Source organism: Gekko japonicus, unplaced genomic scaffold (assembly GCF_001447785.1).
Source record: "Gekko japonicus isolate JY-2015 unplaced genomic scaffold, Gekko_japonicus_V1.1 scaffold678, whole genome shotgun sequence".
NCBI classification, from domain to species: domain Eukaryota; kingdom Metazoa; phylum Chordata; class Lepidosauria; order Squamata; family Gekkonidae; genus Gekko; species Gekko japonicus.
Genome location: NW_015164685.1, coordinates 535,341 through 559,432, shown reverse-complemented (window position 1 = coordinate 559,432; position 24,092 = coordinate 535,341). Strand labels below are relative to the sequence as shown.

General features: G+C 50.5%; 1 protein-coding gene across 1 annotated transcript in view; it reads left to right on the top strand.

Annotated features, from left to right (window-relative positions):
- The window catches only part of THRA (thyroid hormone receptor, alpha), a 198,270-nt gene that overhangs the window by 105,750 nt on the left and 68,428 nt on the right, over positions 1-24,092 (top strand). Inside the window, exon 2 of the mRNA XM_015409341.1 lies at positions 10,316-10,570. Coding sequence (XP_015264827.1) covers positions 10,518-10,570 — 53 coding nt within the window. The 5' untranslated portion in view covers positions 10,316-10,517. The remainder of the gene's footprint in view (positions 1-10,315; positions 10,571-24,092) is intronic.

The following is a 24,092-nucleotide window of genomic DNA, read 5'->3' as shown; positions in this document are numbered from 1 at the left end:
CCCGAAGCGGGGCGGGCTTCCGGGGGGGGGGGGGATGCGGGGTAGGGTTGCCAGCTCCAGGTTGGGAAACTCCTTGAGATTTGAGGGTGGAGCCTGGGGAGGACAGAGGAGGAGGAGGAGATTGGATTTATACCCTGCTCTTTACTCAAGTCTCAGAGCAGTTTACAATCTGTTTCCCTTCCCTTCCCTTCCCTTCCCCACAACAGACACCTTACAAGGTAGGTGGGGCTGAGAGAGCTCTTTCAAGGACTGCACTTGAGAGAACAACACTGAAAGAACTTGTGACTGACCCAAGGTCACACCAGCAGCTGCAAGTGGAGGAATGGGGAATCAAACCCGGTTCTCCCAGATTAGAGTCTTAACTCTTAACCACTACACCAAACTGGCTCTCAGTGGTGTACAGTGCCATTGAGTACACCCTCTGAAGTATCTACTTCCTCCCGGGGAACTGATCTCTGTAGTCTGGAGATGAGCTGTAATTCTGGGGATCCCTGTGCCCCACCTGGAGGCTGGCATCCCTAGCCTGGCTACGGCCAGCATGCCCACCTACCTCTCCAGCTTAGAAGCCTCAGCCCCACTCTGTGTGGAGGCAGACGTTGTAGTGCGAAGCGAGGCGTAATGGCCCCGTCATCTTCTGCTTGGAGACTTGACTTGTGTCACCCTTGCTCGAAAGGTTTGCTGCCCTGGGCCCAGTCTGAACATGCAGTGGACTGAGGTGATGGAATGGGGTGGGGCGGTAGGATGGGCTGTACCACTCCAGGCTGCAGGGGGGGAGGGCGACACACATTTCAAATGCTTCTCCAGGTAAAAACTCCCTGCATTTTTTAAAAAATGGTATGTTCAGGAGAAAGGTTGTAGCTTGCTTGCTTTTGCTCTTGTAGGGATGGAACCTTGAAAAAAAGTAAGCCATCTAATTCTGTTGGTTGGGTTGCCAACCTCCAGGTGGGACCTAGAGATCTCCCGGAATTAATGATCTTCAGACTACGGAGGTCAGTTCCCTGGGAGAAAATGGCTGCTTCAGAGGGGGGATTCTCTTGGCATTATACCCGACTGAGGTCCCTCCCCTCCCTTCTCAGGCTCCACCCCCAACTCTCCAGGAATTCCCCAATCCAGAGTTGGCAGCCGTATTCTGTAGCTTGTATAGGCCACACTTTACTTCTGGCTATGTATACTGAAGGAGCTGCGGTGGCTCAGTGGTTAAGATGTTGAACTGCAGGCTGGAAGGTCTGTAGTTCAGCAGTTCGAGACCCGCGTGTGCTGCGTGACGGAGTGAGCTCCCGTCTCTAGTTCCAGCTCCTGCCAACCTAGCAGTTCGAAAGCAAGAAATTGCAAGTAGATAAATAGGTACCGCTTCGGTGGGAAGGTAACAGCATTCCGTGCGCCTCGGCGTCTAGTCATGCTGGCCACATGACAACGGAAATGTCTTTGGACAGCGCTGGCTCTTCAGCTTGGAAACCTTTACCTTTATTATGTATACTGAAGCACTTGAAATTTGCTGTTTGCTTGGTATTTCTTCCTGGTGTTCATCCAACCATCGGTACACGGATGTTTTCCTCCATTGCTCTCTGTTCCTCCGGCCTTTCTAACCCCCTGAATGACCATTCCCCGGGGTCATGGGATCCATGCAGAGGAACAGCCATTGCAAGTCAGTGGGCTGGAATGAGTGGGGAGAAGGGGGCAAAATCGACCCCTTTCCTCAGCAGAACTGCGCTTGAGGAGGAGGAGGAAGGATTTCACCCTCTCCTCCCTCCTGACTCCAACTTGCCTGTTCATCCACATGGGTCCTGCAACAGTGGGAATTGTCTTTCGAGGGGATGGAAAAGGCTGCAGAAATCGAGAGAAGTGTGGGAAGATCCCTGTGTTTCTGTACATGGAATGCTCATCTATTGTCGTTGTTCATTATTATGGCTATGACCTTCCCTTAGGAAAAGCAGGTTTGGCCAGGTAACCCTGATTTGAAGGGGAAGAGCAAGAGTCCAGGAGCACCTTAAAGACTAACAGAATTTGTGGCAGGGTGGGAGCTTTTGGGAGTCACCGCTCCCTTCTTCAGGGATGCTTCCTCTAAGCTGTGGAGTCTGGTGAGCAAAAACTCTACTGTGTGAGTTACTGGCATTAAAGTTGTGAGTGAGCAATTTGACTGCTGCATAAATTAGTTTGCTCTGGAGCCATCCTTTCTGAGCTAAGACAAAAATGCATGATCTGGATGCTAAAAAACTGTGAGCTAGCTCACACTAACTCAGCTTAGAGGGAACACTATGGCTCATGAAAGCTCCTCCCCTGCCACAAATTTTGTTAGCCTTTAAGGTGCCACTGAACTTTTGGTCTTTTCTAAGGCTACAGACAGATTAACACAGCTACCCATCCTGATTTGAAGGGCACAGTGATCACTTTACATGGCAAACATGTCGGCTGTCATTCGTCCGTGTTTTGCGCAGTGAACATGGTAACTTTTGAAAAGGAAGGCCGTGTCAACACGCAGAGGACGTGCGCTAGGGAGTAGGGCGGAGTCTTTGTTCATTTGTCCCCACCTCAGGTACACTGTGTGTATCCCAGTGTGTTTTCCTCATTGTGGTGTGTCCTCGTTGTGGTGACAGAGCTTGTGCGCCATGTGAAGCAAGAACTGGTCTTAGGGGCGTTACCGGCTTTCTGGTTAGAGGGGAAGTGTTGAGAGAAGAGTCTACAAAGCCAGCTGTAACAGCTGCTTCACCTTACCCGCCATCATGAGGCCTAGAAACTTTATTTAAAAAATTACACTGAAGTGGAATGCATCAAGAGGCACAGCCTTCAGTGCAAAAACTCAGAATTGCAGTCTGCCCCAGTGTAGTAAGTGGGAGGGATAGGGAGCAATGTAGAGTACATTTGCTCTCATATAGCTCAGGTGCAGACAACTGCCATCAAATGCCACAGGAAGTGGTGGCAGCTACAAGCATAGGCAGCCTCAAGAGTGGATTGGAGAAACATGGAGCAGAGGTCCATCAGTGGCTATTAGCCACAAGGGATAGATGGAACACTCTGTCTGGGGCAGGTGATGCTCTGCATTCTTGGTGCTTGGGGGGGGGCAACAGTGGGAGGGCTTCTGGAGGTCTGACCCCACTGGTGGACCTCCTGATGGCGCCTGGGTTTGGGGCACTGTGGGACACAGTGTTGGAGTGGATGGGCCGTTGGCCTGATCGAACATGGCTCCTCTTATGTTCTTATGTCTGGGGCAGAGATGCTCTGCATTCTTGGTGCTTGGGGGGAAGTGTGGAAGGGCTTCTGGCATTCTGGCCCCACTGGTGGACCTCCTGATGGCATCTGGTTTTTGGCCACTGTGTGACACAGAGTGTCGGATCGGATGGGCCATTTGGCCTGATCCAACATGGCTCTCTTATGTTCTTAACACCCCTTTTGGTTTCTGGCATCCAGACTGTGGAGGAGAGTACCAGGCCTGTGCCTGTAAATTGAGGCCATTGTGAAGGAAACAAGGTTGTGGAAGGGGTGCGATACAAGGAGCAGAAAGGACAGGAGGAGAGTGAGGGAGCCCCAGTTTCCTCCCCAGGTATTTTACTCCAGACTGGTGCTCGGGGTGTGTTTGGCTGAGGGGAAAAAACACTTGGGAAAAAGGGGCTTCATGGAGGTAAGCAGGGGAGAGTTCAGCTCTTCCCTCACACTTTCGAGCCCCTCTCGCTCGCTGAATTGGACCTTTGCTTCCCAGTTTCTCCCTTATAGTTGCCGACCCAAGTTTAAACATTTTTGTTTGGTCCTGGACCTCCTACGGGACAGTGCCTGCCCCTTTCTTCAAAGATCCTTACACAGTGAGAACTAGAATCTTGCGTCTTTTAAAAAAAGTTTCCATTTTGGGGTTCTACGGTTTGGAGCTAACAGAATCCCGTAAAATAAATTGAATTTGGCATTTTAGGCCTTTAGGGATTGCGAGACTCCAAGGCACTGAGGGGGAAAAGGCTGTAGGAGTCCCTTCTTAATAGGGTTGCCAACCTCCAGGTGGCCCCTGGAGCTCTCTCACTATTATAATTGCTCTCTAGGTGACTGAGATCACTTCTCCTGGAGAAAATGGCTGCTCCGGAAGGTAGATTCTGTGACCTTTTAGCCTGCTGAGGCCCCTCCCCTCCCCAAACCCCGTCCTCCCTCGGCTCCACCCCCGAAGTCGCCAGGTATTTCCCAACTCAGACCTGGCAACCCTAATGTAGTTTGTACCCTCTCCCTTATCCTCAACTTGGCATGTGGATTAATTATGGTGGAACTAGGCCAGTAAACCATGCTGATATTTCAGGCTGTTCCTGGCAGGTCCCTGAGCAGTATATTCCTAGCTTGGGGTGTCGTCGTAACTTCTTCGTATTTTCAGTTCGCTTGGGAGCGTAGCAAGGCGTTTTGTAGCCCACAAACTAAGTCGGTTTGCGTGTTCCACAACCACAGTGAAATCTGGAGAGTGATTGGGTGGAGGTTTAAGGCAACAGCTGCAAGCCAGTTTTGTGCCATGGTTAAGTGTGCTGACTCTACTCTGGGAGAGCCGGGTTTGATTCCCCACTCCTCCACTTGCACCTGCTGGATGACCTTGGGAAAGCCGTAGTTCTGATAAGAGCTGTTCTTGACAAAGAGCAGTTTCTGTCAGAGCTCTCTCAGCCCCGCCCACCTCACAGGGTGTCTGTTGTGGGGAGGGGAAGGAGATTGTAAGCCGCTCTGAGACTCCTTTGGGTAGTGGAGGGCGGGGTATAAATCCAATCTCTTCTTCTTCTGTTCTACCGGTGGCACGTTTCTCCCCCCAACTTGCCTTTCGGGACATTCTTTGCCCCCCAAACCTTCCAAATGCTACTAAGCCGAAACCCGCAAATTTTAGCAAACCGTTTTAGCAGATGGGGAACTCCTCTTGGGCTCGAGTGTGAGGCCATTTGGTTGTTAGCTTTTAATCTGTTTTTTCAAACAACAATATATTTGTTTTCAAATGATTCTTTCCCCCTAGGGGGAAGGAGAACTTGGACTTAAAACGGAACATCAAAAGAAGAAAGGGAATTAAGACCATCATAATTGGTGTCGTGTATCTATGAGTGGAGCCATCCCTGAAGAGAGGGCAGCACAGAGAGCGCTTGCAGCGTCTGCCCTCCAGAGCAGGGGAAAAAATTAAAATAAACATCTTGGCAGTGCTCTGTCCAGAAGTGGCAGTCTCACAGTTCTCCCTTACTCCATCCTAGGTCGCCATGACTTTCTGGAGGGGTAGCAAAGAAGATCTGCTGATATGGCAGTGAAACTGGTGTTGCCAACCTCCAGGTGGGGCCCGGAGCTCTCCCAGAATGACCACTCATCTCCAGACTAATGTTCCCTCTAAGCTGTGGAGTCCTGTGAGCTTTGTGAGCTCCTGGCATTAAAGTTGTGAATGAGCAATCTGGCTGCTGCGTAAATTCGTTCACTCTGGAGCCCTCCTTCCTGAGCGAAGACAAAAATGTGTGAGCCGGAGGCTAAAAAACTCTGAGCTAGCTCACACTAACTGAGCTGAGAGGGAACACTGCCCCGGACGACAGAGTCCGGCTCCTCTGGAGGAAGCGGCTGCTTTGGAGGGCCATCTCCTCTGTGGCATGACACCCTCCTGAGGTCCCTCCCCAGGCTCCACCCCGAAATCTCCAGGAATTTTCCAACCCAGAGCTGGCAGCCCTAGCAGGGTCCTCCCCCCCCCCACATTCATCCTCACGGGCTTTCAGAACACACTGCCAGGTTTGTTCTGCCCAGCTTTTGAAGACCTGTTTGCAGATTCCAAACTAGTCGATTGAATTATTGACTGCTGTGACTTAAGATTTGCCTCACTTGGTGGTGTGTCTGACTGCATGATAAATAGCAAGGTAGGTGGGGCTGAGAGAGTTCCTTCGAGAACTGCTTGCGAGAGAACAGCTCCGAGAGAACTTGTGACTGAGCCAAGGTCACACCAGCAACTGCATGCGGGGGAGTGGGGAATCAGACCCGGTTCTCCCAGATTAGAATCCACACTCCTAACCCCTACAACCAAACTGGCTCTACTAAGACAGCTCCCATCCGTTCAAAAGATAGATGCTCACACAATTTCTACCGATTTGGGAGGGACTGGCAAGGAGGAGGAGGAGGAACCCTTATGCAAGAGTTCTCCCGCACCTCCTTGTGGGTCTTTGTTGACCAGGGCGCCAGAGGGCTGCTTCCTCTTGCCCCCAACCTCCCCCCTCCCCAGTTATTTGCATCTTGCTGGGCAAAGGGTATTGGCAAAGGCTGGCCCCCGCTCCTGCACACGATGCCACCCCCCCAGTCTCCAAATTAGCCAGTCCCCCTATGCTGCTCCCCCCCCTCCTCTCAGTCCATTCCAGGAGGGTCTAATCCCTATGGAGGAGGTCATTCGAGGACACAGCTGGGCCTCCCTCTTTCTCCCCCTCCCCAACTCCGTTTCCCTCTGGGGAGGCTGGTGGGCCCTTGCTCTTTTCCCTTTTCCCTTTGATGATGTAACACGGTTTGGGCAGTGTGCCAGAGAGCGGCAGGTTTCCTTACAAACTGTATTGGGGAGGGGGAGGCAAGAAATTTGTGTGGGGAAAGTGCAAGCTGCAGGGGGAGGAGAGGAGGGGGCTTAGTGGCTGCCTGTTAACCTCCGCTTAACCCCTGCCTGGAGCAGAAAGGAGGAATCGCCAGGAAATCGCAGCTCACGTCAGCGGCAAGGTGTGCTGGGGAAACTGAGGCAGGCATCTCCCTGACTCTCTTTTTGTGCTTTGGTGCCTCGGTCTCCCCTTCCTGTCTCTGTGGCCCTCTTTGTTTTCCAGCGCAACCTCCTGGTGTACAAACATTTCTGTTATTAAGGGCCGAAGTTTCTGGTGGGGGATTTCTAAAATGAGAGGTCTGGGGGGGGGGGTTTGTCTTGCACTAACCAGTTCTGGGCCGGGAAGTACCAGGAGCTTCCGGGGTTGGAGCCTGGAGAGGACGGGGTTTGAGGAGGGGAGGGAACTCATCGCTATATAATGCCACAGAGACTCCACTCTCCAAAGGAGCCATTTTCTCCAGGGGAACTGATCCCTGTTGCCTGGAGAGTGGCTGTAATTTCAGGAGATTGGGCACTCAATGAAATTGCTGAGCGGTCGGGTTAGAACGGATAAAAGGAAGTACTTCTTCACCCAAAGAGGGATCAACACATGGAATTCACTGCCATGGGAGGTGGTGGTGGCTACAAGCATGGACGGCTTCAAGAGGGAACTGGATAAACTTATGGAGCAGTGGCTATCATATCCATCAGTGGCTATTAGCCGCAAGGTTTACATAGGAAATCTCAATTTGGGGCAAGGAATGCTCTGTATTCTTGGTGCTTGGGGGGCGGGGGCAACAGTGGGAGGGCTTCTAGTCTCCTGGCCCCACTGCTGGACCTCCTGATGGCCCCTGGTATTTTTGGCCACTGTGTGACACAGAGTGTTGGCCCAGATGGGCCTTTGGCCTGATCCAGCATTGGCTTCTCTTACGTTCGTATGAGATCACCTGTCCCCACCTGGAGGCTAGCGATCCTGTCTGGCACACTGTGGGAGGTTGAAGTTCCAACCAGGCCCCAGAATGGAGTACGAGCTGGTTGCAGGAAGATACGTCGCTCTCCCTGTGTTCTGAGACTGGGAAATGTTGCACTGAAAACAGGCTTCTGGGTGAGCAGTGGGCTTTTGCACCAGGGGTATTGGGTGGGAGAGCTCGCTAGCTCAGAGGGGGTGAGAGCTAGGAAGCTCCAGTCTAAAGCCACGTCTTCTTGGGTCAGTGCTCCCTTTCCACGAGGGGATAGGTGAGAGCATTGCCCACCCCCACCCCCACCCATCATGTTTACGTATGTTTATTTAAATGTATGTGGAGTCCTTGTGCAGTGAGGCAGAACGTTAAAAATGGAAAAGGCTTGAGATACAAACGGGTTAGGGCTACTTCAACCAGTCCAGCAGCTTCCCGACGCATCTCCTGTCTTTTCCCAGCCTAGATCCAGGTGGTCAGCCGTGTTGGTCTGAAGCGGCAGAAGAAATTTTAGAGTCCCGTAGGGGCACCTTTAAGACCAACCAAGTTTTATTCAAGGTATGAGCTTCTGTGTGCATGCACACTTTTTCAAATACCGAAGACCAGCCAAATTTTATTCAAGGTATGAGCTTGCACACGAGCTTGCACACATGCGTGCACACGAAAGCTCATACCTTGAATAAAACTTGGTTGGTCTTCAAGGTGTCACTGGACTCTAAATTTTCCCCCAGCCTAGTCATTTTCTGCTATTGGCTGGGTGTTCTTTGTGGAGACTGTACATATTTCTCAGTGCTGAAGCAGAGCACCGCCAGGAGTCAGAGGATCTTTCGCCATTGGTGGCTGTGGAGGGGACGGACCTCTTGACCCAGGCCTGTTTTTGTTTTAATGCACAACGGGACACCGAATGTGCAGTTCTAAGGGGGAGTGTGGAGTTCTAAAATTCAGATGTTCTGCATTAAGTGCTATGAAATTTTCAGTTGCGAGGATATTCCACCCACTCTATGTTAGGCTTCTAAATGTCAGGAAGTGTGGCTCTAAGCAGCAAAGCATTTGTGCACACCCAAGGAAATCTACAGGTGCGGAGTAGCAATGCACGTGAATTACCATCATGTACCATCGGACAATTCCAAATTTCCCTTTAAAATAGTCCTGCCTTTACACAACATTCTACTTACCCGTAGCAAATGAGGGTACGCATTGCACAGTGTATTTCTAGATTCCCGTGTCATGGGTTATAGCGATGGCCACTGTCATCTTAACAACCTCCAAAAAAGTTTGCATTTGTCAGTGCTGTTAACTGTGATAGCTAAGTAGAACCTCCATGTTCAAAAGCAATGTACCTCTGAATGTCAGATGTAATGGGGGTGGGAACTCCATTCTGCTGTGAGCGTCAATCTGGTTGGCCATTGGTGGAATCTAAATGCTGGGCTAGGTAGAATCTTGGTTTGACGCACAACTCTCAGTGTATTCCCTGGTTAGACCCTCTGTGAGCAACACAGGAGTGGAGAGAGATCTCAACCCAGGGATCCCCATCCAAATTCAAGGTGCCAGCCACTGTACTATGCTGGCTGAACTTGGTACCACAATGTATTGATCCTCCAGTAGTCTGTTTCCCCCTTCCTTTCTTCTTCCTCCCTCTCTGCCCCCCCACCTTTGTCCTTGCTGAACAACAATGGCCCCAGTCACACGGGCCAGATAATGTGGGGTGGGGGGAGGCGTGGCTGTTCACCCCGGAGCAAAATAAAGTGCGGTAGCCCAATCACACGGTCCTACGAGTCTCCGTGCTTAGGCTGTTAGCTGGCGATCACATGGTAATGCTGCAAAGAAGTGGTGCAGCGCGATCACACAAGCGTTTCACGGAGCAGCACTGCTTTCAGTTTTGTGTTTGTGCGCATGTGCTTACGAAAAACATCAGTTTGCGACGGGACGTGGACGGGCACCAGATGCCACGGGATACTAGCGCTCTTGCGATCAGACGCCTGCCTGTTCCACACACTTTCCGGATACTAGTGCACTTTCCTGGTACTTTTTAACTCCGCATCTTCGGCGGGATGCCACGGGTTGGCCACGGGTGTGCTACGCTTCCCAGATGTTGCGGTGTGATTGCGCCCCAAAAATCCACCAGACATTAATGCCTTTCGCACAGCAAATTCTCTGTGTGACCGGGGCCAATATAATCTCCAGGCCAGTTTGGCTGGAGATCCTGGAGGGGTTTTTTTTGTCATCTTCTGGGCATGGAACAGCGGTCACTGGGGGTGAGGAGGGAGGGGTATTTGTGAATTTCATGCAGGGGGTTGGACTAGATGACCCTGGAGGTCCCTTCCAACTCTATGATTCTATGATGCAGTATAAGCAATCAGATGCAAAGACAAAATTCTTTGGCGTAAATCACCCGCCACAGTTTAGATTTTGGGAGTACGTGGCCTTGCAATGCTCCCTCTAAGCTGTGGAGACTTGTGAACAAAAATTCTACTTTGTGAGCTACTGTCATTAAAGCTGTGAGCGAACGATTTGGCTGCTGCATAAATTAGTTTGCTCCGGAACACTCCTTCCTGAGCTAAGACAAAAATGTCTGAGCCAGAGGCTAAAAAACAGTGAGCTAGCTCACACTAATTCAGCTTAGAGGGAACTCTGTTTGGGATTGACTGGGGGGGAGGGGAACAGCTCCGGAATTCAAGACCGTAATGCAGGAGGGTAGCAAAGATCAATTAAACATGTTTTTTTAAAAAACAAAAACAAAACTTTTCTTTGTTCTGATGTCACAGAGACTTGAGGGTGGGTGAATTTTTTAAAAAAAGTTTGAAGAAGGCCACAAGCCTCTCTCTCTTTGTCTTCGCAGGGCTCCTCCCCAGCGTTTTGCCCAGAATGTTTGACGTTCACCAACGCTGAGGAGCCGCGATGGGGTCTGCCTCCTAGCTCCAGGTAACACCCCCCCTCCCGAATCCTGAACCCACATCTGTCGTGGCGGCCGCGGAGAGTCGCCTCTGGGGGCGGAGCCCACCTCGGTCTCTCCTTCTTGGTCCTGGATGGAATTGCGGTGAATGGAACAGAAGCCCAGCACGGTGGAGTGCCTGTCGGAGCCAGAGGACACCCGGTAAGGCCGCCGAACAGGCCGCAATCTTCTGCACGTTCTCAGTCCCTCTTAAAGGATTAGAGAGATTTATGGAGGATCAGTCTATCAATGGCTGCTAGCCATTGTGTGAGACTGGATGGACCATTGGTCTGATCCAGCAGGGCTCTCCTTACGTTCTTATGCGATTGGATAGATTGGGCCTATCAGTGACTACTAGCCATGGTGACTAAAGGGAACCTCCACAATGAGAGGCACAAATCCTCTGAATCCCAGAGACAAGAAGCAACACCAAGGGAAGACCTGGGCCTTTATACCCTGTTGTTGGCCCTCCAGAGGAACTGGCTGGCCCCTGTGTGAGACAGGATGCTGGACTAGATGGACCCCTGGTCTGATCCAGCAGGCTCTTCTTACGTTCATATCAGGGGAAGGCCTCGGCCTGTATGCCCTGTTGTTGGCAGTCCAGAAGAACTGGTTGGCCCCTGTGCTACACAGGATGCTGGACTCGATGGACCACTGGTCTGATCCAGCAGGGCTCTCCTTACGTTCTTATGTGATTAGATAGATTTATGGAGGATGTTTATCAGTGGCTACTACCCATCATAGTGGGAGCTGCGGTGGCTCAAGTGGTTAAGACGCTGAACTGCAGGCTGTGGAAGGTCAGTAGTTCAGCAGTTCGAGACCCGAGTTGTCGCATGACGGAGTGAGCTCCCGTCTCTAGTTCCAGCTCCTGCCAACCTAGCAGTTCGAAAGCAAGAAATTGCAAGTAGATAGGTACCACTTCGGTGGGAAGGTAACAGCGTTCCGTGCGCCTTGGTGTCTAGTCATGCCGGCCACATGACCATGGAAACATCTTTGGACAGTGCTGGCTCTTCGGCTTTGAAACGGAGATGAGCACCGCAACCCTAGAGTCGGATTCGACTGGCTTTCGAGCAAGGGAACCTTTATCTTTTTTACTACCCATAGTGCCTGAGGAGAACCTCCACGTTCAGAGGCACTAATCCTCTGAATCCCAGAGCCAGGAGGCAGCATCAGGGGAATGCCTCGGCCTCTGTGCCCTGTTGTTGGCCATCCAGAGGAATTGGCTGGCCCCTGTGTGAGACAGGATGCTGGACTAGATGGACCCCTGGTCTGATCCAGCAGGGCTCTTCTTGTGTTCTTATGAAGGCCTCGGCCTCTGTGCCCTGTTGCTGGCCCTCCAGAGGAACTGGCTGGCCCCTGTGTGAGACAGGATGCTGGACTAGATGGACCCCTGGTCTGATCCAGCAGGGCTCTTCTTATGTTCCTATGTGATTAGACAGATTCATGGAGGAGAGGTGACTCAGGGGAACCTCCACATTCAGAGGCACTAATCCTCTGAACCTCAGAGCCAGGAGGCAATGTCAGGGGAAGGCCATGACCTCTGGGCCCTGTTGTTGGCCACTGTGTCAGACAGCCAGGAGGCAATGTCAGGGGAAGGCCATGACCTCTGGGCCCTGTTGTTGGCCACTGTGTCAGACAGGATGCAGGACTAGATGGACTATTGGTCTGATCCAGCAGGGCTCTTCTTATGTTCTTATCATGGAAAGGCCTCGGCCTCTTTGCCCTGTTGTTGGCTCTCCAGAGGAACTGGCTGGCCCCAGTGTGAGACAGGAGGCTGGACTAAATGGGCCACTGGTCTGATCCAGCAGGGCTGTTCTTATATTCTTATCAGGGGAAGGCCTCGTCCTCTCTGCCCTATTATTGGCCCTCCAGAGGAACCGGTCGGCCCCTGTGTGAGACAGGAAGCTGGACTCAATGGACTCTTGGTCTGATCTACTGCAGGGCTCTTCTTGTGTTCTTATGTTCTCTTAAGCTGTTTCTCAGCTGTTTCAGAAGACTCAGATCAGTTCTGCAAATGCCACTTGAAGGTTCGCCGTTGTATCGTGGCAATATTGCTGTCAACCGCAGTGTTGCAGGCCAGGGCGAATCAGCCCTTTCACATACCAGGAAAGTTCCAGAAGGGCCACTGACAACCTGGAAGAAATTGAGTCCAGTGGGGGTTCATTTGGCACAGACCAGGACCGGGCACGATGGCAGCAGGGCTAGTTTTGTCTAATCGGAACACCACAGGGATATTGTTGCCAGCCTCCAGGAGGGACCTGACTAGATCTGCTTTTACAGCTGATCTCCAGGTGACAGTGATCAGTCCCCCTGGAGAAACTGGCTGCTTTGGAGGGTGGTCTCCACAGCACTGAACCGTGCTGAGGTCACTCCCCTCCCTAAATCGACCCCTTTTCAGTCTCCACCTCCCAAACCTCCAGGTATTTCCCAATCCAGAGCTGGCGAGCCTACACAGGGGCCACAGGGTTCTTGCTTGCTTCAGGGCTGCTTCAACATCTGAGTCCAACCCTGGTGACAAAGGGCTGCATAGGTCAAAGAACTAATCACATTAGAGCCTTGTTCTCCAAGGCTTTGTTATGTCTGTTCCTCGTTCTGGCATTCGAAAGCACAGAACTTGATATCGGGCACAGAATTCAGCATTTTGAAAAAAAGATGTTTCGATCCCTTCTGATAGCAAATAAAGACTCGCCTTGAGAAGGGGCACTTCTGTTGTTGTTTTTCTACAGCAGCTTGAGCACAGAGTCCTACTTTGGGAAGGTTTGTGTGACCAAAAAGGCTGAGGATTGGCTTTTCTCGTTGGGAGGTTGTGGGGGGGACGGGACAGCACAGCATTTCAAACTCTTTGAAGGGCAGAGGTCCTTACAGCTCTGATAGCTGACTAAGCCAGCGCCTTCCTTCTCCACCAGTTTAGAACTTAAATGCCCAAATCTTAAAAAGGAATTAAAAAGCAAACTAGCAAGCTGACTTTGGGTCAGAGCACCAAGCGCAGGACATGTTTCCTGCAATCCACAATTGGTCAGTTAAGTTTCGCGTCTTCTTTCCTGTCCTCGCCCAATCAGCTTACGCTTTTCTCCCGCTGAACGCTTTTTGGTCAAGAGACACGCTTGCTGCGACCCACAATCCTCTGCTTCAATAGCGTGACTCTCCCATTTTGTACACTTGTGATTTGTCCAGTTCTAAACCTAATAAAAGGAGCTGCGGTGGCTCAAGTGGTTAAGACGCTGAACTGCAGGCTGTGGAAGTACTGGTAGTTCAGCAGTTCAAGACCCGAGTGTGCCGCATGACGGAGTGAGCTCCTGTCTCTAGTTCCAGCTTCTGCCAACCTAGCAGTTCGAAAGCAAGAAATTGCAAGTAGATAAATAGGTACCACTTCAGTGGGAAGGTAACAGCGTTCCGTGCGCCTTGGTGTTTAGTCATGCAGGCCACATGACCACGGAAACGTCTTCGGACAGCGCTGGCTCTTCGGCTTTGAAACTGAGATGAGCACCGCAACCCTAGAGTCGGATTCGACTGGCTTTCGAGCAAGGGATCCTTTGCCTTTACCTTTAAACCTAATAAAAGTATGTAGAACCAAAAAAGAAAAGAAAAAGAAACAGAATGGGCAAAGGCTTGGAAGACAACCCAAAGCGAGCTCCCTTTCTGCGCTCTTTTCTTCCGTCTGTTCTCAGCGGTCTCAAAAATCTGTTTTGAGGTAGAGGCAACCACTGTTCCCTCTAAGCTGAGTTAGTGTGAGCTAGCTCACAGTTTTTTAGCCTCTGGCTCACACATTTTTGTCTTAGCTCAGGCAGGATGGCTCCAGAGCAAACCAATTTATGCAGTAGCCAAATGGCTGGCTCACAACTTTAATTCCGGTAGCTCACGAAGTAGAATTTTTGCTCACAAGACTCCACAGCTTAGAGGGAACATTGGAGGCAACTTGTTTAACTAAGCGAGGCAGAACAGGCCCAGAGTTCCTAGTCACTAGGCCTTTAGCCCGCGCTGCCTTGTCTCAGGACACAAGACATGGGATTGGGCCCCAAGCAAGTGTGCTGTGAGAACGGCTGGACCCAAGACGTAAATTAATCGAAGCCCCTAGTGTGCCCAAAGTCACTGGCTATGTAGGAGGATGCCTGTTGCATCTCTGCAGGATTCATTGTGCTGGGCTTGTCCACAGTAAGTCTGCCATGCTGCATCAACTATGACTAAGCTAATTAAGTGATCATAAGTGGCAAAGTGCCTCTTATCAGGAGCAATGCTCAGCTAGTACAGAAGCACAAGGATAGGTTCCTGTGAAGGTGGAGAATTCTTACACTTTTATTCTTTCGGGGTATATCCAACTTTAGTTTGTTAGGAAAGTGTGGTTCAGCTCTCAGAAATTTGGGAAACATTGCATTACCTTTTCCATAGAGTCCTTTCAAACTCTGTGGTTGTGTGAATGCAGTTTGTGGAATAGTAGAGTGATATTTACTTTAATAGGCCTTGACTAGCTCAAGCTCAATATGCCCGGCTAGCTCAAGCTCATCCAATCCCGGAAGCTAAGCAAGGTCGGTCCTGGTTAGTAGTTGGGTGGGAAACCACCAAGGAAGTCCAGGGCTGCTAAGTAGAGGTAGGCAGTGGCAAACTACCTCTGGTAGTCTCTTGCCTTGAAAACCTGACAAGGTCGCCATAAGTTGGCTGCGACTTGACCGCACTTCAGGCCTGTAGCTACGGTGGGGCTTTTGGGGCCTCCACCCCCTTTCTTAAAGCCATAGCCCCACTAGAATGTCTCCTGTTAATGCTTTTTTCAGTCATTTTAAACATTTGTTTAAAGGTGTGCATTCCTTTAAGCAGAGTGAGGTGCTGTAGTTGACTAATTCCTGCACTGAGCAAAGGGGTTGGAGTAGGTGACCTCTAGGATCCCTTCTGACTCTGTGTCAAGAAACTGGTCTCCTGCATGAGAGGGGTTTTCTGCCTAAGTGTCAGCTTTCTCGACTATAGAAGTCATCACCCCCACCGGCCAGTTTGTTATCAGGATTGTTGCTTAAGCTGGCAGAAGTTATTAACTTGCAGCAGCTGAAAATTGTCCTCTAAAGTGGTTGACAGGTTTAGAGATGTATCCTGGTAACAGCTTTCTATTGGCTAAACGGTCACCTACCTGACCTCCTGGAGAGCCTCTACCAGGCAGAGGTAACAGCCCTGAGCTAGCTGGACAAATGACCTGACTTGGTCTCAAAGTATCTTTGTGCCTTGGAAGGGGATGTTTCCTCAGAGGGCGATGCTTCCTCAGTTTATTGCACTGCCCCTTTGGGAATACGCTGGACAAAACCTGTCACCTGCTTTTCGGGGGACAGGCTCCTCCACGTACCATGGGTACACAGGAACATGTCTGAAGCTGCCAAGTGGCCACATGTATGAGGTCATGACTCGGGGCAAAAGGATCTGCTAGAGGGTGACCATTATGAAATGAAAGGAGAGAACCCAAAATGTTTCCGGTAATGGATTTCATTGCATTTTGATTCATTGGCCAGGGAGCCAGCTTCCGTGGCTGTCTTTGGGCAAAGCAGCCTTTCCCATATTTGCCATGGTTAGAATAAATCATTTTCACGTTCTTTGCTGATAAGGTGGTATTTTTGTTCTCCCGCGGAACGCCCTTGTTGTCTGGCATCTTTCTCTGTCCTTGATGCCGCTGGCTGAACAGCTCTGACGTCACAGCAGACTGGTGGCGGGAATGTTGTGACCACTCGGGCTGCTGTTGGTTCAGTTGCTCTAATCTTTGCATGCTCAATGACTGAGAAAGCACAGGACTTTTGTTAGATGATTTTCTTAGGCAGCGTTTTCCCCTCCCTTACAGCCAAATGCCAACAGATCTGTGACCTTTCTCTGTCCTTGACGCCACTGGCTGCTCTGATGTCACAGCAGGATTTCCCAGTGCTTTCTTGAAGGCTGAAAAGCAGTCGTGAACAAGCCCGTACGTTGTAGTGGTTAGAGTGCTGGACCCGGGTGGAGACCCCCACTCCTGCCACGTGAGCTTGCTGGTTGACCTTGAGCTCATCACACACACAGCCTCACAGGGTTGTTGGGAGGATAAAATGGAGGAGAGAACAATGTAAACTGCTTTGCCATCCCCACTGGACAGGGAGGTGGGGTAGAAATGAAATAAATAAAATCAGGGAGCCCAGATTAGTCTTGTGCCTTGGTGCTAGAAGAAAGAGGATGTCCTCCCCTTTCTGCACAACAGCAACACCAGTTTCCATCGGGGCAAAGTTGCGGAAGAAAATAGCATTGCTTGCTAACCTTCTGACCAGTGTTCAAGTTCAGGGGCACCTTTAAGACCAACAAAGTTTTATTCTGGGTATAAACTTTCGTGTGCATGCACACTTCTTCAGATACACTGAAACAAGACTTCCTCAACCATTACATGCCGGGAAGAGCTACGTAGTTAGAGTCAAGATGTATAAGTAACCGAGCAATAAGTATAGCCAAGATTGGATTAAAGCAGTTGGTAAGACCTGTGAACAACAGCAAATTAGCATACGATGATAATAAAAGAGTTAACAAACAGATGTGAGTCCAGCGTTTGTCTTTAGGACAGTTCGATTTTGAGTCCAGTCGGCACCTTTAAGATCAACAAAGTTTTATTCTGGGTATAAACTTTTATGTGCACACACACTTCTTCTGATACACTGAAACAGAAGTCACCAACTGTGACTTATAGGTAGAAGGTGGGGAGGGTGTTGCCAGGAAGGGCTAATTAGAGTCAAGATGCATAAGTTAACTGAGCAATAAATATAGCTAAGTCTGGAAGAAGGTGATTGGTAAGACCTGTGAATAGCAACAAACTAGTATACAGAATAATAAAAGAGTTTACAAACAGATGCGAGAACTGAATGACATTAGCATGTCTAGTAAGATAAGAAACCGATATCTCTATTAAGCCCTGGAGGTTCCACTGTGCTGAGTGTTGTATGCTAACCTTCTGAGTGGATACCTCACACATTTGTCTCCTATTTTGACATATTTATTTCCTTAGTGTTTTTGCCCCCTTAATTAAATCAGAACAACTGTTGACCTCATAACCTTAGTTTGTTATTTAGTTTTGTCTTGCATATCTTAAAACATCTTCATCATGTTACATGTTAATTTGCTGTTCGGCCTCCTTCTAGAAGTTTGAACTCTACCTTCCAGTCCAGTGTATTTGATAAAGTGTGCATGCACACGAAAGCTCATACCTTGAATAAACCTTTGTTGGTCTTAAAGGTGCCACGGGACTCTAAATTTGTTCTTCTGAGTTATGTCTAATTGAGGCCTCAGAGCGAATCCACACTCACTTGGGATAGAATTCAGTAACAAAAACACACACTAAGTAGAAGCTTAAGCATGTGGGTAAGAAGACCTGGCTAGCTCCGTCTGCAGTGTTTATCCCAGTTGGCTGTTCTGCGCATGCAAGGCGCCATAGGTGTGACGGCCATCATCCAGCCATAAAAAGGGCACCCATGAGCCCATCCCTCTGCAGCCTTTTTACAGAGCATCTCTTTGCCGTGGAAAGTGCTGGCATCTCTTGGTGGGTACTGGGTTGAGATTGGCCTTTCGCCCCCAGAACAGAACCAGACTAGTGTGCCCCCCCTTGGGGGTGGGGCCATGGCTCAGTCCTGGAGGGCCTCCTTTGCAGGCAGAAGGTCCCAGGCTCAGTCCCCGATGTTTGCCGCTAAAAGGCTCGAGGTTGTAGATCAGTAGTGCCCAACGTGGTGCCCGTGGGCACCATGTTGCCTCCTGACACCTTTTCTGGTGCCCACCAGGTGTTTTTAGCAAGTGGGCGGGGCCCGGTAGGGCTTTAGCCCAGCACGGCTTCTGATTGGCTATTGGAGATTTGATTGGTGGTGCATATTTTTTAAAATGTTGCTTTGGCAGCAGCTGCCACCACAGCACAAGGATCCGCACTGTGTAAATGAAGGTAAGCTGCGACCGTCATTTGTGGCTGGCTCCGCCTCCCGCGGCAGCCATTTTGTGGCAGCCATTTTGCTGATGTGCCCAGAATTCCAAATGGACCCACGGGCTCAAAAAGGTTGGGGACCCTTGTTGTAGGTGATGGGAAAGACTTCCGTCTGAGACCCTAGAGAGCAGCTGCTTGCCTGAGCTGCCAGCAGCGTTTAGCTGCTTCTCTCACAGTAATACGGCGTGACCTAGTCCGACAGAGGGAGCATTAAGTTGCAGTGAACATATGACGGGGTGAGTTTTTCCTGCGGATATACTTTTTGTAAAAACTAAATCTCTCTGCATTAGATCCAGACTTCTGTCTTAGGGTGAATTTTACCAAAATTGTTGGGAAATTCTATGTAATCCTGTTAGAAAATGAATGTATATTTTGTATATTTTCCAGTGAAAGGTCTCATCTGATGAAACTTTGTGAAACAGTCCGATGAGCACTGCACCGTCGTAAGATATATTAGAGACCATTTTTCTTTAAAGGAAACAACTTTAACGGCTTGTTATACATTGGACACATTTAAAAAAATATATTTTCCCACAACTTCGTTATCACATCACGGTGGTTTTCCTGACGAACGACAGTCTGTCCCGTGATCTCTCCTTCTCCGACAGCCTGACTCTGTCCAGGGTAGCTTCCTGTTCTCTTGTGTGTAGTTGTGTGTAAGGATTGTCTCCTGATCATGCAGGGGAGTTTTTATAAAGGCCGGGCTTTAGAAGGCAGGCGTGAGGAAGAAAAACTGTTTAAAACACTGTGAACTGGTAACTTGTGAGGCCGCCTTTGCATATTTGATTGGGGGGGGTGTCTGTTGCAATCAGGGTTGGAGGGGCTGTGGCTCAGGGTCCCAGGTTCAATCCCCAACATCTCCAGTTAAGCAGACCAGGCAGTAGGTGATGTGATGTGAAAGACCTCAGCCCGAGACCCTGGAGAGCCATTGTCTGTCTGAGTAGACAAGACTGACTTTGATGGACCAATGAGGGTCTGATTCAGTATAAGGCAGCTTCATCTGTTCATGTGTTCAGCTGGCTCAGCGACTGTTTTGGGGACAACAGCAAGAAAAACCCCTCCCTGAGTGCCAGTGTGGAAATACCCGTAGAAGACATGTTCAGAATTGAGTGCCTACAAGGCCAAGGGAGTAAGCGGTTAACACATCAGGGCGAGAGGCTGTCTGTGGGCACGCACGGAGCCTGTGACGATACCGCAAGCCGATGGAGCTGCTGGCTCGCAGCTCGGGCTCTTGGCAGGCCTTGCGAGGTGACGAAACCGCGGCTCCTCCGGCAAAGGCTGGCACTGCGAGACCTCCGCTTTGCCAGTTCCCGTCTGCTACGCCCCTTTGGCTTTTGCCCCTGTGCTGTGCCAGTGTGCTGTGCCACAGCGGAGTCTGGCTGCCAGGCTTCCAGTGTAGGCATCCAGCGAGACGCAGCGTCCTTGGGGCGGCCGTCGTCCTCTGCAGAGCCAAGAAGGTCCCCAGCCCCGAGAGAGAGTCACAGAGCCGGACACTTGTTCCAGGCGTCTCTCAAAGGCTCTGAAACCAGAGAAGGGCTTGACAGGGGTGTCCCGGCAGCGGTCAGGTGGTGGGTATCAAGTTGCTCTGCCTCCCTGGCTGTCCCAGTCACCTAGCCCCAATCTGGATTCCCATCTCCCTGGGTCAGGTTCGCAAGTGACCCTGGGAGGAAAGGGGAGAGGGGTATGTGTGTGTGCTGAGAGCCTTCTGCCAGAGTGCGCAGCCTCCTCCTACATTGGCTTTCGGACATCTAGGGCTCTGCTCTCTGGGGCAGCCTCTGCCGTCATTCAGATTTCTAGTTGATCGACAGGGGTGGCTGAGCCAGCTGGGGGGAGTGTCCTTCCATAAGGAGACCAGCAGGTTCAGTGGGTGGAGCAGTGCTTCTTTAAGGGGGCGCAAGCTGTGCTATGAGCAGCAACACGTTTCTTTTTCTCCGAGAGCCAGTTTGGTGTAGTGGTTATGAGCGCATACTGTAATCTGGGCAAACTGGGTTTGGTCCCCCACTCCTCCACATGCAGCTGCTGGTGTGACCTTGGGTCAGTGACAAGTTCTTTCAGAGCTGTTCTCTCATGAGCAGTCCTCGAAAGAGCTCTCTCAGCCCCGCCTACCTCACAGGGTGTCTGTTGTGGGGAGGGGAAGGGAAAGGAGATTGTAAACCACTCTGAGACTCCCTCCTCCTCCTCCTCCTTCTTTTTTGCTTCTCCCCACCCACCCATTTTTCCCCCTATTAAACTTTTTTGTACATTTTCACAGCAGAATTTCTTAAGCCTGTTGATTCAGTGCCATGTTTGTACAGCTGCTGTGACAAAGGGGTGTATATTTGTTGCGAGGCATAAGAGCAGAGCGTGCCGCTAATTTTAATTTAGAAAAATTTGTGTGCCTGGATAATGGATGTCTGGGGAGGGTCAGAGACAGGAGAGCCTTCTACATGCCTCTGTTTCTCTGTATTTTTTTAAAAAAGATTACTTTTCTGGATTAGACCAAGGCCCACCTAGTTTCCCCATCACTCCAGAAGCTCAAGTAACGCCTTCACCTGTTGCTTTTCCCATGCTGGCTTGCACTTGGACGTATACTGCCACTATACATGGAGGTTCAATTTGTGCATTTTAAAAAAGTGCATATCCTTGCTTGCCAGAGACCTCCTCAGGGCGAATAACAGTAAAAAGCAACCCTAAACCTCAAAGCAAATATTTATTCATTTATTATATTCGATTTATTGGCCACCCTTCCCTGCAAGAAGAGGAAGAAGTAATTGGCTTTATAACCCGCCCTTCACTCGGAGCAGCTTACAAACTCCTTTCCCTTCCCCTCCCCACAACAGGCACCCTGTGAGGTATGTGGGGCTGAGAGAGCTATTTTGAGAACTGCTCTTGAGAAAACAGCTCTGACAGAACTATGGCTTGTCCAAGGTCATCCATCAGGTGCAAGTGGAGGAGTGGGGCATCAAACCCGATTCTCCCAGAGTCCGCACACTCAACCACTACACCAAACTGGCAAGCAGGGCTCAGGTCGGATTACATCAAAGACAAATACAATACAATCTAATTAAACCAGCATTAAAATGCTTAAAAAACAATTGTAAGGACAATGCTAAATCCAAGATGACGGGAAAATGCTAATTTCCACCAGCCCCCTGGGTGGAGGGGATGGGATAAAAGTGGAGGCTGGCGTCTGAGAGTGCCATACCATCGCTCTCCTCAGCCAAATAATTAAAACCATGAAAAACACACAGACCCCATCAGCAAATAAAACCGCCACGAAAAGAGCACGAAAGCAAATAATTAAAACAATGCGAAAGGCCCAAACCCCGGCCGCAATAAAACCACCATGAAAAGAGCCACAAAAGCCCTCTTAGTGCAGATCATAAAACGGCAGGCGGGTGGGACACAGGCCAAGAAACGGCTGCAGCCCTCCCGTGCTCTGGTGACGCCCCTCTCAAAGCTGACTTTTTGCTTGCAGTTCTCTCTCTCCCCCCAAGCACCATGGCCAGCTCAGTCTCAGCAGGGCCTCCGCAGAGGAGGGATCAGTCCTTGCACTGACCGGGGTGGTTGCCGGCGGTCTGCAGCCCTGGAGGCTTTGCTGGTGGCCCGTTCCAAGCGGAGAAGTCCCTGGGACGATGTGGGCGTGGGGAGCCCTTCGGTTCAACTTGCTGCAGAGCTCTCAGAACGCTCCACTCTGCCCCTGGCCTGGGGATGCCATCCTCCAGGTGGGGCCTGGGGATCCCCCGGAATTACAGCTCATCTCCAGACGACAGAGACCAGCCCCCCAAAAGAAAAATTGGGTAGGCTCTGTGTCAGAGATGTCAAACTCATTTGTTTCAAGGGCTGGACCTGACATAAATGTCACCTTGTCGGGCCGGACCATGTGTGCCATAAAACGTAATGTCAGGTACCGGAGATATAAACTGTATAAAGGACAGCAGCTGCTAAGCTCCAAGTTGGTGTATCCTCACTGCAAGGCTGGGAGGGGGGTGCAAAGGAAAACCCGTAACGGCAAACTCCAGAGCCAGTGGTGCAGCACTGGGCAGATGCTCCCACGCCACTTGACCGCTGCAGACAAGGTTGTTCTGCCATGCTGAAACCACAGTCGGAGCGGCTCCCCCCACTCCCCTCCCAAACAGTCTCCTGTCCCCTCCCTTGCACTAGTTGTTCGCGGGCCACATAAGATCCCTGGACGAGCCAGTTCCGGCCCCTGGACCTTATGTTTGACACCTCTGCTCTATGGCATTGTACCCCCACGAAGGTCCCTGTCCTCCCCAGGCTCCACCCCCCAGATCTCCAGGTGTTCCCAACTTGGAACTTGCAACCTCCTGCCCATTGCTCCCTCTACACTGGGGAGTCCTGTGAGCAGAAACTCTCCTTTGTGAGCTGCTGGCATTAAAGTTGTGAGCGAGCAATTTGGCTACTGCATAAGTTAGCTTGCTCTGGAGCCCTCCTTCCTGAGCTGAGACAAAAATGTGTGAGCCGGAGGCTAAAAAACTGTGAGCTGGCTCACACTCACTCAGCTTAGAGGGAATGCTGCTCCTGCCAGCAGCCCGGGGGGGGGGGCTGGCGATGGGGGCCGAGTTTGGGCCCAGATGGCAGAAGCCTGGATCCGGGGTCCCGTTGTCTCCCTCACCTTGTTGATGCCGTCGCCTCCTTGTTGTGGCCCCTCTGAGCAATTGTGGCCCCATAGACTACCTTGAACCTCTGTTTGGGGTTACTGTGCAGTGAAGCTTGAGCCAGTCTCTGGCTCTCTCTGTTTAACCTACCTTACAGGGCTGTTGTGACACCCCAAGCTCTGTGGAAGAAGAGCGGGGAAACGTACTCTGTATGTACCAGTTGTCAGCAGCCTATGGCGGGGGAGTCAACCGTGGTTCAGTATGGAACAAAATAGGGCTCTTTAACAAATAAGATAAAAGTCTATAGGAAGGGCAGGTGGGAGAATGGAATAACCAGTTTGTGAAGAGAAGGGCAGGCAGAGAGTTTTATGGCGCTCAAAAGGCCCGGTCTGCGGAAACTGTATGGATTATTCGTCAATATGTCAGTTCTCAGTAATGTTTCAGTTGTATGGTTTCAGTCCCACAAATGGACTTTCTTATGCCGGCTATTGTTTAGTTCCTTGCTCTGAATTTTGGAAGTCACTTGGCTCTTCACTTTGTAAAAGCTTCCAGACCTCCGAGGAAGAAACTAAATGACTCCAGTTCATTGCTTGCTTTGGCCTATATTGCTTGGCATTTATACGTTGCTTTACATTTGACTAAGGAGCTGTGGTGGCTCAGTGGTTAAGACGCTGAACTGCAGGCTGTGGAAGGTCAGTAGTTCAGCAGTTCGAGAACCTCGTGCCGCGTGACTGTTGGATCCCCAAGCATCGAGAATAAATCCACGTTTCAGAAAAGCAAAATTTATTTCAAAGCTTTGGAAAGATACTCAAACAAGTTCTTTGTTAGGAATGGGTACAAACGACTAGGGCAAGCATAATAAAGGGATTTGAACCAGGCACATAACCAATGGGTCACTTTCCCGCTGGCGGGTGAAAGGAAACGGTTGCGCGCTCACTGCCTGGGAACACTGCTATCTCCAGACATAATACAGGTGCAGTTCCCAGGATCTAAAAGCAACAAGCTGGCATTCAAGCTCACTCCTACACCACGTCCTCCAGTTGTTTGGCTTAAGCATTACAGCAGAATAAAATACAGACTAGCAGGCAAAAGGGGGGAAGGAAGAAACTGTACAGCCATACAAGTAACACAGAACACC